Source organism: Neolamprologus brichardi, chromosome 8 (genome assembly GCF_056152115.1).
Source record: "Neolamprologus brichardi isolate AB-2024 chromosome 8, ASM5615211v1, whole genome shotgun sequence".
Lineage (NCBI taxonomy): Eukaryota > Metazoa > Chordata > Actinopteri > Cichliformes > Cichlidae > Neolamprologus > Neolamprologus brichardi.
In genome coordinates, this window is record NC_142111.1 from 2,295,520 (window position 1) to 2,316,323 (window position 20,804).

Here is a 20,804-nt window from a genome sequence, read left to right on the forward strand (position 1 = left end):
CTAGCCAGATGAAAGAGCCTTTTCTAAAACGTGCTATTTGTACAGCACATGCATACATATGAGGGTTTTATTGTCCCATAAGCATGGTATGAGCAGTTCTCCAAACACAACTTATTAAAGAAAACAGAGATGCAGATGTTTGCAGTGCCCTATGGTGGTGCCCTCGGGAGACGGTGTAGTATGAAGAGCGCAGACAGGGCGCACAGAGGACTTGGCTTGTCTAAGACCTGAGTGAGACTCATTTTTCACATTGACACTTTGTGGGGGCTCTCTAAGCTACTGAATCCACACTGTAGATGTGTTTAATATTTGTTCACGAGGTAAGAAGGTCTGCTCTTTGTACACTGCGTAAATTGATAAGTTGGCAAGAGCAGCAGCTGATGGAGGGCTGCGTCCATGAGGCTGAAAATGGGCTTAAAGTTCTGTAAACAAACACACGCTCTGCTGTCTGCCTGATCCAAAATGGACCTCTGAGAAAAAAAAACAAAAAAAACAATGCAAAATCTGGAACTGCTGTTGTATTCTTCAAACACTAACATGGCTTGAGTCCAGTTCTCGGCACCGCGGAGGAGTCTTCAAACGCAAACACTCAAATGGCTGTTTGCTGTGTCTTTCGTGCTCGTTCAAACTCAATTAACTGAGCCCCCTTTAGCTGTTACAGCTGACTGAGGTGGCAGCGACAAAGTCAAGTGTTTTTATTATGATGTGCACAGACTATGAGTTTTCATTGTGTCTTTTTCTCTTCAAAAGGGAGGTGACCCGAGAAGAGATGTCATCTACTGGGGAATGAAGTGTGAGCCATGAATGCAGTGAAAAGCTCTGAGGTCCACAACGGTCCACAAGACAGACGGTGTCCTGGACAGCTGCAGCGGGCCACGCAGCTTCATGGAGACAAGGAGAGGACAAACCATGTGTTGAAGAAACACATACAATCAAGAGAAAGCAAGAATGGTGAGCCCTTTCTTTCCATTTCAAATCCTTTGCTCTTTAGCGACTTAAGTCCTAGTATATCATATTTGACACATACACTTTTTATGAGTTTTCTATATAATCAGTGTGATTTTCCCCCCTGAAAACCTAAATAAATTGCACAATACATTTTTAAACTTTTTTAAAAAGATGTAGCAAATGTGATACAAACTAAAAGTCATGTGTGGAACTTAAAATCTGATTAATTAACGCTCAATTTTCAAAAAATGTGAATTTTCTGACAATTATTCCATGGTTCAGGCATTAAAGGGTTAACTACCTTAATGTTATCCACATTAAATAACCCAGTCCATCAAACTAAACTGACTGTTCAAATGCTGTTATATGCTTGATTTGTGTCTATCTTTTTTTAAGTAATGACAGCTGATTCTGTTCTTCACTGCTGCAGTTTTAGGTTGAAATCTTATTTTTGCACTCTGAGATTTGGCCTCCTATGTGAACATGTGATCTTCTGTTGTTGTAGTCGTTTCAAATGAGAGATTTTCTCGTCTTTATTTATGATTTTCTGGGTAGGTTGTATTGGGCAGGGCTCATTTTAAAATGTTTGTGATATACAAAAAAGCACTTAAACTGAAATGACAGTTTTAAGGGCTTGCATGAAAATCTATCTAAAAGTTGAAAAATTATATGTCTCAATATAATATTCTGATTATTTTAAAACATTTCCAAACATTCTCAACAAGAAGTTTTTAAACTTTTGTTTGAATGAACTATTTGTTGTTCACAAAAAAAAAAAAAAAAAAAAATCTCTAGTGTCTATCCAGATTAAAATCTGAATCTTGTTTTTACTTCCCGAGCACGTTTCCCATAAATGGAATTTGACTTTTAGTTTCAAGTATCCTGGTTTCCCTGGATAATGCTACACAGCACTCAATAAAGCTAAGCAGAGATAAGCAAAGAAAATCATACGGCTATTGTGTATGTAGAGGTGAGTAGCTATAAAAATTGATATACACTGTATAAGCAACAGCATGCAACTCTGCAAACAAGTCAAACAGTTACAGTGGGTTGTGTATGCACGGTCCAAAAGTGGCACAGGGCAAAGCATGCTCGAGCAGAAACAGTTTGGAGTGTCTGTGAAGTAATTTAATAGATTTATTCTAATTGTAGTGATTTGATTCTATTTTTTTTACTGTATTCTATTATGTTTAGGATTTTGGTTTTTTACATTCACATCAATTTGTATTTTTTTGTCATTTCTTTAGCACCATTTTTCTATTAGTGCCTACAAAAGTAATATAATATTAATATTAACAATAAAGTCAATAATCAGGGGAAAAGGTTAAGTATGCCAGTCGCATCCTCAGAACAATCCTCCAGGCCAAATCAAAACAAGGGTATTTGAATATTTTAGGAACTAATGATTAAATCTGTTCTCAGCCCAGATCAAGCTGGTGTATATGTCGCTCACATCACAGGGCTGAAGGTGAAAGTGCCTCAGGAATCTTATGATTTAGGTTGGTATTTTTAGACGGAACTATTCCTGCCATCTCTCAAAATAGTGAGAGCAGCGCAGCATTTCACTTCAAACTGCTAGACCCTGCAAAGTTTTCCATGATGTCATGGGTGGTGTGGGAGTGAAGTAATTGAAGAGGGAGATGAACAGAAACTGGAATCTCCTCACATTCAGCCATTCATTTTATCCCCTTATTCTTCAAGTCAGCCGGTAGACGGGAGGAACGAGAGAAGCAAAACAAGCGAGGAGCCCGAACCGCTGCTCCTCGTGCTCCTGCCAAAGACCAGATGACAAACGCAAATGAGTGATAAGACTGTCACTGGCATAATGGCCCCTTTTTCATTTACACGGTACGAGTGCAGTAGAAACAAGATCCTAGTCAATCCTAATAATGAGCTCAGGAGGCGTGTATAATGTTTTCATTTTAGATGAAAGTCGGGCTTTTAGCCCAATAACAATGTTTAAATTAGACAATCCACATTTTTAAGCATTTACATGCAAAGGATCTGCATCAAATGTATTGAGATGAGAAGATTAATTAGACATTAATTGTAAGTTCTTGCCAGTGTTAATAATGGATTCTTCTGAACCTCTTCTTGACTTAAAACCTAAATGCAATAGTTGGCCTGACTTCTGCCATAAAGCTCAGGCCCAGCAGGGAACAAATGTTAAAACTTCTCCTCACATAAATGAAAGAAGTGAATAAAAAATAACTAAATACTCATAATCAAGGATTTTATTTTTTAATACAAAACAAAAAAATCATTTTTATTGTGAAAATACGACTCAGGAGACAAACACACAAAAAAGTCAAAACTGTAGGTTATGTGATGTTCTACTGATATGACAACTTTTAAGGAAGAAAATGAATAGATAAATAATTTACCAGTTTTATTTTAGCCTGCACTGATAGAACATTAAAGATCTGCTCATGCTGTCACATTGTAACATACGCTTGAAAACCTGGCTGAGTAAGAATATTGTAAAATTGTAACTACCCAGACTCAGCTACAGTAATCTACTGGACTATGTGTAATATCTAGAAAGTTTGCATCATCAATCACTGCAATAGTCTACATGTCTAAATCTGTTTATGTTGTGAGTAAAACATACATTTTAAAGTTACAAATGTAAAAAAATGTTCAGTTTTGCCTCCCTACAAGGAAAGCTCCGTCCAGTCGGTGGGGAGTGACCGTGATGTGCAGACTCAGTTGCTGAACGTAGACTGATTTTTAGTTTGTAGACTCTTACCTCATCACTCCCCACAAGGGAAACTCACCACGGCAGCGAGTGGGGAGAGACAATAATGTGCAGATCCAAGAAAAATGCAGCTGTAGTATTTTGTCTCTCCCCACTAGGAAGGCTCATTACAGCTACGAGTGGTGCATGTCAAAAACATGGTACACGTTCGACTTGAATGAAGGATTTGCTATCTGGCTTCTGTCCTTGTGAATGGAAGTATAGCTGATGCTACACTTCCAGGATCTGGCCTTGTCACTTCCCACTACGGAAAACTGGGTATGAGATAGGATGATATTTCTTCTCATTCCAAGAAGATGAAATTTATTGTGTGCCTACACAAAACTGGCACCTACGTGTGTGTGTGCGCGTGCGTGTGTGTGTGTGTCAGATAAAACAGTAACTTGGAAATAAATTGCCTCTTTTAGAAACTTTTTGAAAGTTGCAGTTGCCCTGATGTTTTTTTGCTCAGTTGCATTTGTGTTAACACTAAGGCATCAGTGTCCACTGCTTACAAAGATGTGTAAGAGTCCACATGATGGCATTGTTAACACAAGTTTGCCATTAGAGGTGTTACTACTGTACTGCTGCCCACTTACACTTCGAAGGCTCGCTCCTTGCAGAATGGGCAGCGTTCCTTTTGGCTTCATGTTTTGACATTCATGTAGTTTCTCAGAAAGTGCATTTGAGAATTGGTTCGTACCGTCGTAGATCAATTCTTGCATGCTCATTCTAAGCAAACATGCAGTCAGACTTCACCAGTCTTCTTTGCTAGCAGCGGTGTGTTTCCTCAGTCAAAGGTGGCCCCGGCACGGCTGTAATTCTTCACTGGGTCTAATATGAAAACACAGATCTGTCTGATACAAATCTGGGCAGCGCTCTTTTCATTTAGTGAGGTAAGAGTTGAGGAGAGGTCCGACTGGGTAAGAGGGTTCTTTGGCAGCTCGAGAGTCTCAAACACCTGCAGTAAAAAAAAACAACTGTTATTGCTCCAGTCTGGATTGTTCGTGCGGCACCTTCTCTCCTGAAAGCTGAGTGGATTCCACACTGATTTGATGGTGGCCAGAGTTACACAGATTACTCTCATCTGGAGGAGATTAGTCAGTGATGCTGATAGACATGATCAGCCCGACACTTCATCATTTCACGCAGTTAAACATCAGCCCTGCTCTGCTGGCTTGTTTTTGTAGTGCTGTGCCCTTAAACTGACTGAATCATTTTCATCAGAGAAAATTAGCTTTTTTTTCTGATTATAGACAATCATGCATTGTGCAATAGCTTAAACTCCATGCCAGCAGGTAAGAGTTTGAACTTTTAGGTTAGCAGACACAAAGGTTTGAAGTGATTGTAATGAACGGACATTAGCGGAGACATGATAAGAGCTCCATGTTCTGTTAATTGCACTCTGGTTTGAGGGAGACAAGAAATGTTTGCCTTTCTGTTCTCATTATCAAAAGCATTTTCTGCAGCTCTGCCAGACTTTCTATCTTAACCATCAGCATGAAACATCAACACCATAATAAAAACCAGCATTTTTTACATTAGGCAACAGGTGGAATGTGTGCCGATGCATTTTTTTCTGCTATTGTTTCTAGCTCCTAATTCATCCGTGAAATTACTCAGATGTTCATTTATCATGTGAGCAAAGCCGAGAGCAACAGGCCCCGAAACAAGGATCAGTTGATGGATAGAACATTTTCTGTGGGCAAATATTACCTCAGTTTGCACGGGCTGTAAACACATTTATTATTTATCAAACCAGCCTGTGTGACGTGATGAAAAACCAGAAAGGAGATTATGAAATAAATGCTTGTATTCAAGGGGAATGATAAATAAAAAAGAACAGCCCCCTCAACTGACTGTGTTTGTAGTGCCGACCCAAGTTTGTAATTGGTTTCATATTTAGTTATACTACAGTACAACGTATGGAAAGGTGTACCAGGGTTCTGTGAGCTCAGACACATAAATACATCTCAGTTACTTTTGTTGCACCTCTTTGTGCCAAGTGTTCTGACTGGACATTGACCGTTAATTTTTTTTTTCTTTGCAAGCTTTGAAATATCCATCTTCCTGAGCCAAGCGCTGTTCACCTATCTGGAATGTACAGTTAAAATTGCTTTGCAGCTTATATAAATACAGGCACGGCTGTTGTAGTGTAGAGAGATGGCAGACCCTTGTGTGGAGAGCGGGCAGCTCTTAGTCACAGTGCTCTTCCAGTGAAGTGAAACGTGGCCTTGTTAGCTTTCATGCTGATGTCTTTGTGAGTGTCTTGGTGCTACCCTCGATCCCTGACAAGTGATTAACAACACATCACTGCATTTCTATGATGCTCGATGACAAACTAGCTGTTCTCAGGACACTCGAGCGCACATCATTCCTCTGGTTAGTTACAAAGTAGCAATGTATACACATTTTAAAAGATAATACAGTAATGATCAGATACTGTGTAAAATATGCAAGACAAAAATTTTGCGAAACTGAGAAACTGTTACTTTTTTCCTATAATGGCACACAGTGGTGTTCTGTAAATTTGTATTGAATTTAGAGATGAATTTATTCATGTGTGTTTCATTGGTAGCAGTTTTGGTACTAGTCACTGCCTCATCGCTCACTTAAAGTTGCTATAGTCATATTTAAAGGTGCTAGAATTATTACTGCTATATTAACAATGGATTTTATGGCTACATGAAGTGTTCACCCATTATTATCCCAGAATTATCACTCTTCATGCAAGCAGTGGATCCGGGAAAACTCAAATGTTTAACAGGGCCTGCTTTTGAGAGTTGGTGGAGAACAAAGCAGAGCTAAAAATGCCAACGAAAATAACAACATTGACATTTGGCCTTCTTTTGGCAGAGACCAAATTCCAAACAAAAGTTAATGCAGCAATGCATTTGATCATTATGTAAATAGTTTTGCTGATAAGTTTATTTTTATTTATAAAAGTGTTGCTTTCACGGCTTTTTTTCTGCTGCCAGAAATGTTGGTTTAGGGAACAAATGTGTAAGGTGCTGTTTAATGGTAAATGGCCTGTATTTGTATAGTGCTTTTTTACTAGTCCCCCCTAGGGACCTCAAAGCGCTTTACACTCCCAGTCATCCACCTATTCACACACTGGTGGAGGCAAGCTACAGTTGTAGCCACAGCTGCCCTGGGGCAGACTGACGGAGGCTGCCATATTGCGCCATCGGCCCCTCTGGCCAACACCAGTAGGCGGTAGGTGAAGCGTCTTGCCCAAGGACACAACAACCGAGACCGTCCGAGCCGGGGCTCGAACCGGCAACCTTCCGATTACAAGGCAAACTCCCAACTCTTGAGCCCACATGATTAATGTCATGTGTTTGCTAGCAGTCACACAAACTTGTGTGGATGCATTAGGGGCAATAGGATACTTTGGTATACAGCTGGAAGAGTCAGGAATCCACTGACCTTCCCATTTGTAGGTAACGTGCTATACCACAACTGAGGGCGAGGACCCAAAAAGAATAGAGGGGTCCATGGCCGTCTTAGGGGAGTGTCCCCTCTTGAGGTGGGACTCTCCACCAGTTGCTCCTAGAACTGAAGAAGCTTCTTGGATGAGAGGTGAAACGTCTTCAAGAAACTTAAAGAAGTCCAGATGCTTTTCTTTCCAAGCTCCTTAGACTACGATGACCTGGATGACTGAGAACCTCATTCATATTCTCTACAGGGGTTTTGGTTATGAGCCATAAAATCCAAAGTAGGGCTATGACATGGTGAAACAATGGTATGTGTCCTAATACCAACCTTGTTTTAATAAAAACACCCTTTTATTTGCAATATCACAGTAAAGAACTACTCTACCTACAAACAGCAAGGAAGCACCGTATCGTACTTCATACACAACACAAACTGAAAATAACTGTTATACAGCACAACCATAATGAAATGATTAAATTTTACATGGTTGGAAGTCTTTTGTTGTGGAATCTGATTAGCAGTGTATGTTTAGTTCCCTTACTGGACAGTAAACGGACTGGTTCTGCTGCTAAGCACTCAATATAAACCACTCACCTCGACACTTTTGCTGTGCTTTTCTGTTGAATATTCACCCTGCAGTGGATGAAGCAGGGAGCATCCATCGGAGTTGGAGCTGCCAGGAATTGAACCACCAACTTTCTGAGATGTAGATTTAGTAGATGAGCCGCACTGCCTCCTGAGCTAAAGCCGACCCTGTTGTTGTGATTTGGCGCCATATGAATAAAATTGAACTGAACAAAAAAAGATTCATGTTAAATCTAAATCATGAAAAATAATTTAAATTAATGGCTGCAATGTATCTGAACGTACTCCTAAAAGATTTATCAAAAGATGATTGATTCGTTTGCATCTTCCACACAAACATTTAATATGATTGCTTATCGAACATCAAAAACACAGTGGTTCCATATTTAGGCAGCGAGAGAAACGATATTGTGTAATCTCATTGGCCGACTCACATTTGGACAGTTTTCGAGAGGGAGGATAGATGTTATTATGATTTCATGGCTCCTAGTATTATGAAAAGGATTTTCAGATTTGAAGCTACTGTCCACTGGAAACAAAAACTCAGCTGGCTATTAAACTTTCCGTGATTGTCACTAATATGCGCTGTGGATATGAGTAAGGACAAATGTAATATAGAAGGAATTAAAGGGCTTACCTCAGAAAATTCGATTCAAAGTTTTCATTATTTGTTAGTCTTCATGAAAGCAAGCAATTAAAAGAGTGCCCTCGATCATCAGTCGGCACAGATACCAGGCTGTTTCAGTCCAAATCTTTAAAAGCTTTGCTTGAATTTATAAGGATATGGTAACACAGTACACCAAGTAAGAGAGGGAAAACATTCTAGAAAACTGCATTATAGAGATATAAGTAATCAGTGCAACACCACATGATTTAGCACTCTTAAATGAAGAACAACACTGATACTGATCTAATCGCTGCTTCTCTGTAATTACTCATTCATCAGCTGTTAGCAGGAGTGATAAAGACCATCCAGGATTATCTATCTCTCCAAAAATCCGGAAAAGATTAGGTCATTGCATCCACTGAGCTATTTTTAAAGCTCTTAACGGTGGCATATTAAACAAAACGCTTAGAAATTCAATTAAGAAACCACTCAGCCACAATGACCTGAAAATAACCCAGAGTTATTCTAAAACAAAGGCTCTGCCGACCAGCCGCTGTGCCGCTTCACATGTGGGTTGGAAAAAGGAGTGCTTTAAAACCACAGATTTTTAGGGGCTGTGGAGATTAATGAAGAGTTTCTTTTTCCAGGTGTTGTATTGTGGATACAAGAGCTTTGGGTGGTGAATTTTTACCAAGGCTAGAAATCCATGTGGTAGAAATGAAAACAGTAACACAATATACAGCTCTGATCCGGCTCACGGCTTAGATGCGAGAACAGGAGGGCATTCCAGACTCGAGAGAAAGGATGCAAGGAAGGGATCGTTCTCAGATATCGATCACATGTACTACATTCATATTAGTGAAAGTGCCATGTATTCCCGAGGGACCTCTTTAACTTCAGGGAAGTGTTTTAATGGTTTTCACAACCCCTTTGCCCTCAAACCCTTTAATAACACAGTTGGACACCCTGATATAAATATCAATAAATGAAACATCTTAGTCCATCCTATAATTTTATCCACATGCGTCTGTCATCATCAGCACTTCCAGGGGCTGTTAGTCATCTTCTACTGCTTTCATTGGCAGTTTAAAGCTGCCACATGGGTTTCTGATTTTAATGTAAGATGACCCTCAGCCTGACTGTCTGTTAGGCATGAACAGAATTGCAGCTCAACAGTGAAAAAGCCGAACCCTTCTGATCGGTTTCTCACTTTGAAAGAAAATTTACAAAACTAATCATTACAAGACAAGTACAGACTAATTAATGTGGATAAAATGGACAAAATTGAGCATTTGCTCCATTCCTCTTGGTTTTCTTCTACTTTTTTTTTTTTTTACACACAATTCAGATCATCAAACAAATTTTAAAATTAGACCCAGATAAACCGAGTAAATGAAAAATGCCGTTTTTAATGAGGATCTTATTTATTAGGGAAAATGTTTTCTTTGCTTTTAACACCAGATGATTGCCAGAGTAAGCAAATTGTAAATATGATTTATATTGAAGGTTAAATATAGAGTTATTTAAACATAAATTTAAGACTTTTTAAGTTTAATGTCCTAAAGTAAAGTCTCAAGATTTAATTGTCTCGAGCTGAGCGCTGAGAACTGTTCCTGACTCAACTATCATTATTTGGGACTCGATATCAGAATTTAGATTTATTTTACCGGGCTAAATTTTGAATTAAGGCGTTAATTGTAAATGTGCACTCATTACATTTGCTGTAGATATAAAGGAAAATTAGGAGCTAAACAAAGCTGGGCAACAGTTTGCTGACCTACGACGACCATGCAACTGCAGATTATCCCAGGTTCAATTGGGGTTCACTTTAGTTTCATGGTTGGGTGTTGGCCACAAGTCCACAAATGAGGACCGACATCACTCACAGCATGCAGAAAGACAACAACACAATACTGAAAGGAAGCGCTTGTTGCCAAATGTGGATACAGTGTTTTTCTGAGGGACCTGTGGATATCAGATTTAGGATATTACCATGAAATTGCATCTGTGTATTAATGGCTGTGCACATTTTTTAAAGATCCAGTAGATGGGGTTTCACCTTCCTAAAGTAAACTGGAGGAAAAGAAGTTCTGGTCTCTCACAACTGTGACAAGAAATAAAAACATCCTGTAATGCTTTGGTCAAGCAAACACAAGACCAGAGAAAATGTAAATGACAAACAACAACAACAGAAAGCTACAACTACCACACATATAGAAATTTGTCCAACTAACTCTCTGTGATTCCTCTAATCGGTGGTTGCTAGTCTATGTTTATTGTGACTACTGTACAATGATAACTTTTTTACAAGCTTGAAAGGTGCAGACACAAACTATTTACCTGGACTGTTACTACCTTTTCTGAATGAAGTGTTACGGCCCTAGCAGGGCCTCCTCCTGAAGGTGCCTGTGTGGGAGTGTCCTTCAATCGCTTCTGCCTGAGGTGCCACCTTTCCCTTTTCCACAGCTGACTTTCGTCAGTAATTAAAAGTATTTAATCCCAGGGAAAGGTGAGCTCTGGGCCAGAGTGCCATGTGAGTGGTTGCAGCTAGTGAGCTGCTCTCTTTCTTTTTGGCTTACGTTTTATTTTATTGACCAACGCTTGAGTTTTGTTTGTTTTCCTTAAATGGTGATAGCGGCTTGTCCGTCTCTTTTAGTTGAGTTTGATAGGAATTTTAATAAAAACTCTTTAATTTAACCCTTATGCCTTTTTTTCTCCTTTTTCTGACCCGGACACTTTTTGTTACCTCCCCCTCACCGCCTAGACCCCTCAGGGGAACGTAACAAGTGGCGGCTCGTCCGTAACAGAAGTCATGGCAAATGGGAAACTATTCACATCCTCTCACCCATAAACAAACATGTTGCCAAATGTCTGTGACAGAGGTGAAGAGTTAACATTGCCGTATTAATGTAAAATAGATAATTCCTGTAATTCCTCTGATGTTGGATGTGACTCTGGATGTAACTGTCTTGACTGGGACTGGACTTTCTTGACTTGTCTTAACATTGAACTTTTGATAATGCAGATATCTAATCGTCCAGCCAAAGTGCATTAACTTATTGCATTTAGAGATGTAGACATGGGCAAGACATGGCCAAGTTCAATCCAAGCATCAGAATAGGGAAGAAAGATGATTCAAGTGACATATGTGGCATCGTTGTTGGTTCCAGGCAGGCTGGTCTGAGTTTTTCAGAAACTGTTAATCTACTGGGATTTTTCCACACTCCCATTTCTGGATTTTAGGGCGTCAAGGTGTGATTATGTCAGCGTGGTCCAAACAGGATCTAAACAGAATCCAACCACCTTAGCTTGCTTTGTAACTCGAGACTGGACTGCTTTGCCTTATTTGCCTTGAACTGTGCTTCAAGACTCTACACTGTCTTGATCTGGCAACTTTGTTGCATTACTCTTCAGGCTGATGTTGTCTAACTGTCATGGCTTGGGACTCAAGACTTCAGGACTATAACTGGTGAACAGTGAATTATGTTTAGGGCTTGAGGTGTTATGGGACTCGGAACTTAACCCTCATGTCTTAGTATGGAACATACTAAGACAAAGACTTTGTATATTCCTTTAACTGATGGGAACTGGTAGAAAAGCTACTTACTTAAAACTTAAACCTATTGTGCCCACTATAGTATGGAAGATTGATGAATAGGAACCTGCTATGTACATTGCAGTGATGCCACATTCCTGTATTGACATGCAAACCTTTCACCTCTCAGTGATATTTGCAGTCCTCAAGTGCAAAAATGTGGACTGTAGGTTTGTTTTTGTTGAACATACGAATCCATCTGTTTAACTGCAGTCGCAGATCATGAAAATATCACATTAAAGTCTTTCTTCTAGTCTGTTAATGCCCACTACAAATGTAACTTATAGCCCCAAATTATGAATAAATAAAAAAAAAGATTTTGGATCAGCCAAGTACAATAGGTCCTGCTTCTAATAACCGTGATCACAGTCATGTATTGAGGTGCACAACACGAGCAGAGGAGGGTTGCATGCAAGGTGAAATCATTCTCAGCTCTGTTCCACCTTGCTTTCCCCGCCATCCTTGTGTTGTGAATAATAAAAAAGAAGAATTCATTTTATGGTTTTACTAGTCAGCAACCCAGGTATGCATTTGTCAAAATAGGAGGAAAGTTAGAACCATATGTTAATTTGAATGTGCGGCACCTGGTTGTGATTAAGGTCATGCTGTGGATGATAGAAACACAGTGGGCTGTATTCTGGGAGAGCACAATGGACACTGCAACATTGACTCAAATCGGAGTAAAAACATTTGTAAAATCTAAAGGATTTGTTTTAATGAACAGAGTGATTCACAGGAATACATGCCATAATTCTGAGTAGATCAGTGTGTTGATGGACAGCAAAGAATCTCCATATAAAAAGCTAATTTTCCATAAATTACAATGCAATTTACTTTACAACTTCTCTCTCAGTATGTGGGCTTGTTTGAATGTGAGTTCTTTTCTTCTTTGAGGCCACAAAGATCTTAAGCTGAAGAGTGGGTTTTTTAGGCTGTTCGGTTTTGAATTTAAGATTTATGTCAGATGGCAAATGTTCAACAGGTGTTACGAATAAAATATGGAGAAACAAATGTTTTGTCAAACAGCATCTTTCTGTTAAGTCTTTTGTTTCGTAGCGCTAGAAGACTCAAAACTGCAAAGTGCAACTGCCAAACAGAAACATGACAGAAAGATTAAGTTTGACAGAGGTTAAACACATTTGGGCTTTGCTGCCAAACCAGATTTGTTTCTAAGATCAAATCTTTAAGGTAGACTGTCTGCACAATTATTTGCAAGTGGTTAGATTGGATTTGTGAGGACGATACCACTTACCTATCCACATGGATTGCTGTGTATGAAGGTATACCTCCTTCAGTCCATGTCACTCGTATCTCTTGGTGGCCTTTGGACAGACAAGGCCAAAGTTGAGACATTTGGCAATCTCACCAATGAATTCTGTAATGTCTTGGATCTTTATACTTGGCTTGGGACTCCTTCTTTTCCATGTATGTTGAACACAAGGACAGTTTATGGAAATTACCCTGTGATCACATTTTTATGATTAGCCTGACTAAGGTACTGCAGTGTATGTTAATATATCTTTGATTATATATCAATTGTGATGTGATATGATTGTGTTACACTGTGAAACTAGAGAGTAGGCAGTATTAGATTTGAAGAGGTCATGTCTATTGGGATATACATGAGCTATTGTATTATAGCCAGTGTATGTACGTTTTAATCAGCAGTACGTTTGTGCATAAGTGTTACGTCCCCCTGCAGCCCCTAATCATCTCAATGTGTTCATCTGGTGCTAACTGGCCACACTTAGTCAGGTGTGGATAAAAGCATACCTGAGGCAAGCTCCTCGAGGAGCTCACTTGTCTTTGCCTTGGTGGCACCAGCCATTTTAAGATAAAACCTCTTCTCACTAACACTCTGGTATTCATCTTTTTTTTTATGTTGCGGCCTTTGAGCCGGGTCGTAACATAAGCTTGTGTAAGTTTTTATGTAAACAAGAACTTGAAACTTTAGCTTATGTCAGAGAGCCAGATATTTTTGTTGGAGGGGCTCTTTTACTGGTGTTGGATCCTAGTAGTCACAGTGACGAGCCGACTGAGAAATTATGTTTTCAGAGCTTTTACAATGTCAAAGTATTCGATTTAGTGACACTAGCTCCGCTTTTCAGGGTTGAAAGTTTCTTCACAGTATTTCCTTGAAGTATTGTTTCAGTGGTAATGCTACAGTCACAACTGCAGCATTACCAAAATTATTGCTACCATATGCAGTCTTGCAATATTGTTGCCTATGAAACAGTTGCTTCAAAGACCACATCCGCCACCACTACTTGTCGTCTTCAAAGCAACTTTGGTCCATTAAGATGGCAATCGGACCATGCCAGTCTTGGCAGCAAAAACTGCAATCAAGCATTTGTAATAATTTCAATGAATCTTTTACATCGCTGTGAAGGAATTTTGCCCACTCTTTGTAGAATTGTTTAATTCAGTCCCATTGTTTTTTTTTTTAAATCATCCATTTAAGGTAATGCCAAAGAATTTTAATTATATTTAAGTCCAGACTTTGACCAGGCTCCTCCAAAACCTCCCTTTTTTTCTTTTGTTTTAGGCATTCAGATTCAACCTGGCATCTCCCATGCAATATAATGTGTGAGTGAAGTAATCTGCTAGCGACCAAAGAAATAACAAGGAGGTTTTTGGTGCAGCACTGTCTTTGACCAGAGCTTGCCAGGGAGTGTCTGACCAGTATAAGCCTGTGTGACTGGAACCTTATGAGTGTGCAGAGTCCCTCAGTTTCTTAATCAAATTTGCACCTCACTCATGACTTTAACAATGGTGACAGTGGAAATGCTCAACTTGAGGCTTTGGAATAGGACTTCGCAAACTACACTTAAAAAATTATTAGTTAAATGAACATAAAAAATAATGGAAAGGATTTTAGGATTATGCAGTTCTGTTATTCCAGCTTATCAACTTCTTTGCTGCAGTTCAGTCCAACTCAACAAGGCGCCTCTGTCAGTGCGCCCCAGGGCAGCTGTGGCTACAACGTAGCTTGCCATTGCCAGTGTGTGAATGTGTGTTTGAATGGGTGAATGACTGAATGTACTGTAAAGCACTTTGGGGTCCTTAGGGACTGAGTAAAGCGCTATACAAATGCAGGCCATTTAAATTAATAAACAAATTTCATGCAGATCCTCCATGATTTAGTTACGTTGACCATAGAAACATTTTTTGTTCAAATTACAAGTTAGACTCTTGTAAATGTAACAACCACCCAATGTCATTTTGAGTGCAATGGATTTATATATCCATCTTTTTTATACATTGTTCTATTGTTACTAAAATAACCACTTGAATAGCAGCTAAAAGTTACATCCTAACAGCATAAAAAGGAATTTTTAGAAACATTTTGTCGAAGCATTTACTCTAATCTACCACATTTTGGCATAAATGGCATTAACACTTAAAACCTCAAGGATTTATTTTTAGTTTAGGCAAATTTTATCCTCTTTTTACTCAAAAATGCTATCTGATAGTTTCCATTATGTATCACCTAGTCTAATTTTTTTTTATCATTTGGTGCTGAACGTGGAATGGAGAGTACCTGTGCCCTTTGTACAAAACATATTGACGAGGGATACTTTAAGAATTCAACCATTCTATTATCTAATGGTTCTGTCACACGAGAGTAAAACTAGGATGGCAACCATCTTTGTGACCTGGAAAAATATGCAGCTGCAATATAATTGCATTGAATTTGTAACCGTTGATCCAGAGGTGGCCACCCAGCGGTTGCACATGCAAAACCCTCAACATCATGTGTACTACAAAGGTTGCCTAAGCAATCACACCTATGTCATTTTGTAATTAAGTCGTCTTCCTACAGCAACTGTGTCACTATCTCTGGAGGAAACTGTGATGTTCTGTCGACTCTGAATGTAACTAGCTACTGTGAATTTCTGTAGAATATGAGTTTCAACAGAAGGCAACAAATTTGCAATTTTTGCTGATTTAGTTAGTCATGTTATCACACACAGATTACATGTAACTGGCAACTTGACCACATTCATTCACAAACTGAAAGCAGGCTGATAGCAGGCTAACTCCATATTACTGCCATTTTATTGGTGTCTTGATGCAACAAAGTTCCTTTGAAGACTGCAGCTGACTGTGAACGTTCCTACCTTTGAAGCAATCATTTCAAAAAAGTTCATTGCATACAAAAAAGTTCATTTTGGTCTTGCCCCATCCTCCAACCATTTTCCTTTTTTCAGGCTCAAAACACTTTGACGTGCTGTACCAAAGGACTAATCTGACTTAAGCATGATTTAGACTTGTGCTGGAAATCTATGCCGTAAACTTCCAAGCCATTGTAAGTTATGATGTAGATTTCCAGCAGAAGTCTAAATCAGGTCTCACTCACTGTGACTCACCCACATTGGGTTGATTCATCCCAATACTGCTCACTGTGAAAGTGGTCAGTGTTGGGATTAATAAGCTTCACTATGCATTGCTCAGATTCTTCCTTTTGTTATAAATGTTGCTTATGCCAAATGCAACATGGCACTGAGGGTCATATTTTTAAAGGTTTCACCTGACGAAATACTAACATTCATATTTAGATTTTTACCTCAGCCAGTTGTCTGGCAACTATTTAATATATATTTTCTTCGATTAGTGCTCAGGACAGCCATCAAATTTCATAATTTCCTGTTTATGTACACTGTGCTTCCTTTTTAACACACCTTGGAAATTTAATTAAAATGAAATGGGCGCTGGAACAGGTATCTGAGTTTTGATCCACTGTTTATATGATTTGATATAGATGACTGTTAAATGATACTAAGCTTTATGTCAGTTGGCTTTACTGTGAAATAATGAACTAAAAAATGGGATGAAAGAGATTTTACTTCTAATCTGAAGAGAGGAATGAGGTCAAACTGTGAAGGATGGCAATAGTGGAACATGAAAATGTACTTTCTTCAAATTATACGTGCATTGTCTTAGATGGTACATTTAAGCACATTTCTAGCCATCACCATCATCATTTTTTCTGCAGTGGATGTCTAGCAATTAATCGCTACCAAGCAGTGTCTGTCTTAACTACTCCCTAACAGCCTTTGCCATTTGATTCTTGCGTCTTGCGTTCACTCTGATGACCCTCCTCATTACTACTGATTCTATTTGGTGGTACCTCACTACATCCTCCCCTGCTTCCACCTTAAAATCTCCAGGTTCTTTTAGCTTTGCTATGTTTTATAACATATAGTCCAACTGTGTGCACCTTTTCCCTGTTTCTCCTTGTACACCCCATCCTATCTGACAGTTTATAACCTTTAGCAGTAATATTGTCAGCATTCATGGTTCCACCTTTCATTTCACACTGTCCGTTCGCCTAGAAGTAGCCATCCATTCATCAATTTTCTTCTGCTTATCCGGGGCCGGGTCGTGGGGGAAGCTGACCAACTGACCACCCCCCTCCCCCAACTTCATCTAGAAAAAACTAGTCTATCCGGTTGTTAAGTCTGACGTCATTAGCCGTGTCTGGGCCTAAACTCCGCTGCAGGTCCATATATCAATCGATCACTATGGCATTACTGAGAGTTGAAAAACTGTCTAAAGTCTTTCATCTTTAATAAAATGATCAGCGTTCTGCTCTACCAGGTGTAACAATTGAGTTTAACATCCAGGCATCCATGAAAACAGAATTTATGACATTTAACGGAGTTAGAAGTTAGCAGGAAGTTAGCTCGCTAGCTTCTATCTAAATACAATATAGCATGTCCTGATTGCGGGGTTTTGGAAACAAATTAAAACGTACAGCTCTGTTATCACTTCCAACATAAATGAAGACAGAAAACTAAACAGCAGTGACGTTTGTAGGGTTGCTGAAGTTTGGCTAGCTGGTATATAATGATGTGCTACGTGACTGCTAGCGACACAGCTATGTTAGCATAATATAAACAAGCTAACTTTTTTTCTACTCAATAAAAGTTAACGTGAGTGTTCTCGGTGGTCAGGAACAAATGTAATCGCATGGCAGGATGCTGTAAAAGGACCAAACTTCAGCCAGGAGAACAACTGAGATAATCCATCCACAATACGAGGTTAGTCATTCATATACTGCTGCATGGGCTGGGCTGTAGTTACATCCTAAGGTTTTAAAAACTGAGCTTAAATAAATGATTAGCGGTAATAAAAGCCGAGGGAGGTCAACAGTGATCACTGACTGTTTTAGGAGCTTTTTGAGATTAAATAGAAGAAAATACAAAACATTAAACATGTTAACAACACAAAAGCCATATTAAACGCAGACTACTTTAGGCCCGGAAGTAGGATTCGTCACGTCATCACTTAACGACCGGATAGTCTGCAGGACTTCAATGAATGTATAAAAAGGCCCAAGTGAGTCATCACATAGCCACTTCTATTAATGCTCGCTATTAAGGTGGAGGTACCTCCTGTAGTGTTCTCCTGAACAATAGGTGTCACCCCTCAGCATTGCACCCAAAACTGCCACATCAGTGCTGATATAGGAAGAGAAAAAGTCCAGGAAGTATCATCTTTTTGAAGCTGATGCAGCATTTCCCTCTGTGAATCTGTGACCTTCTGTACTGATATGTCATAAAAATCATGCTGAAAACTGAAAAGATTGTATACTCGTGTTTCAACATCTCAACATCAAAAGCATCTCTGCTATTTTTCCTGTTCTCTAATTCATGGACAAACAATCACAGCTGGTCAGGTTTTTACCTCCTGTCTCTACTAAAATGTATCATTCATCACTGTACCTGTACATTATGATTTATTCAGTCATGGACACGTGTAATTCTCTAACTAAAATCAACAATAATAAAGTACCCCATTCAGTTCATCTGCCGTCCTCTCTCTTGTGAGATCTCTAACCTGCAGAGTCTGAGCCAACAGCAGACCTCTCCAGAGAATTTCGGGCAGCCATCCCCACAGGCTGTGAGTATTCCTGTGTTTGACAGACAGGAATGATAAGACTTGCCAAGCAGCACGTTCCCAGTCATTGTGCAGCCAAATCCTGCAGTACAATACGAGGTCACACTTGATACATTCAGTCTGATTACTTTTTGCCAATAGAAGAGTTGACTTTGCTTGTCTGCCTGTTCCTGTGTGTTAAATGTCAAGGTCGTATTATTTTTTTAGAAATACATTTTTTAATTAACAAACAAGACTGAAAAAGTAAATGTTGTATTTTCTAATGAAAGGAAAAAGTCAGAAAAAACATTCACTCGGAGAGAAAGAAAGGAAGGTTCTTGTTATCTGTTTCACTAATGGCCTGACTAATGGAATGGACACACAAAGACAGATAAAGCCAGTGGTCTGTCTGCAGAACTCAGTTGCTGTCTTCTATTTCCTTGCCTTACAAGATGCATGCTGTCTGCTTCTGAGAGTTGTTTATCTGACCAATTGCAACATAGAACACGTCAAGAAACCCAAGCATTTCTGAGCTGTCAGTCAAGCTGATGAAGAGGACAGTTTGCAGGTTTGTGTAAAGTATGCAGAGGTTGAAAGTCCTCCTTGTCAGCACGGCAGCAAGTGTCTCACATCGCACGCAAGTATAGAGCGCAGATGATGGGTGTCTGCATATGTGATGATGTCTTCATGTGTGTGAATTCATACGCAGAACCCTAAGAGGTTAAGATAGGCATCTGTTTCCACCAAACAGAGGCTCTTTAGACAGCTGTCACCTTCAGAGGTGTTATCAGACTGTTGTCTGCTCTTGCGCTGTTTGTCTCCATTAGGAGTTTGTGCAGTTATGATTAAGACGATAAAACCAGTGTTGAGTTTGAACACAGAATAAACTGAAATATTACAAGGACCGAAATAGGAAAAAAACAGAACATCTCATGACATACCCATATACTGGAAAAAGTTTTCATTGATAGACTTGACAAATTTATAGATAAACATAAAATAATAATGGACAGTCAGTATGTTTTCAGACCAAATAGATCAACATCCATGGCATTAATGGAACTAATTGAAAATATCACCAACAATATAGATCAAAGACAGTGCACAGTTGGTGTTTTCATTGACCTAAAAAAAGCTTTTGACACAATTAATCATGAAGTATTACTTGATAAAGTGGAGTACTGTGGCATTAGAGGAGTGGTGCTAGAGTGGGTAAGGAGTTATTTGAGAGACAGGCAGCAATTTGTGAAGATTGGTGAATATCAATCAGAGTGCCTGGACATTGTTTGTGGAGTCCACAGGGGTCAGTATTGGGACCAAAGCTGTTTATCCTGTACATCAATGATATATGTAAAACATCTGATATATTACAGTTTATTTTATTTGCAGATGATACAAATATTTTTGGTGCTGGAGAGAATTTGCAGCAGCTTTTGGAACTTGTCACACAAGAAATGATTAAACTGAAAACATGGTTTGACAGAAACAAGTTATCACTAAATTTGAAAAAAACTACATTTATGTTATTAGGAAATTGTAAAAAAGATGCTGGAGGAAAATTGTTAATAAATAATGTTGAAGTAGAGCAAGTTTCTCATACAAAATTTCTGGGTGTGATAATAGATAACAAAATCTGCTGGAAACCTCACATAAAGCATATACAAGCTAAACTGTCAAGAAGCATCTCTGTACTGAGTAAAGCTAAACATTTTTTGTCTTCCAAATCACTCCGGGTACTTTACTGTTCACTTATATTGACATACTGTGTGGAAATCTGGGGAAATACATACAAAACTTCACTTCAACCATTATGTAAAATTCAGAAGCAATCAGGATGATTACTAAAGCAGGATTTAGAGACCACACTAACATCATGTTCTTGAAATTAAAAATTCTGAAGTTTATGGATCTTATAAAATATAAAACTGCAAAAATTATGTACAAAGCCAGATACAATATGTTACCAGGGGACTATGAATTGAGGGAAAAATTAAATCTGAAGACTCTTAACG

At 38.9% G+C, this 20,804-nt stretch overlaps 1 protein-coding gene across 5 annotated transcripts in view; it reads left to right on the top strand.

Annotated features, from left to right (window-relative positions):
• Positions 1–764: 764 nt before the first annotated feature.
• Positions 765–20,804, top strand: part of myocd (myocardin) — a 66,868-nt gene continuing 46,828 nt past the window's right edge. For all 5 annotated transcript variants that reach the window (XM_087845257.1, XM_035910435.2, XM_087845254.1 and 2 more), the window contains exon 1: positions 765–951. In XM_087845257.1, coding sequence (XP_087701383.1) covers positions 801–951 — 151 coding nt within the window. In that variant the 5' untranslated portion in view covers positions 765–800. The remainder of the gene's footprint in view (positions 952–20,804) is intronic.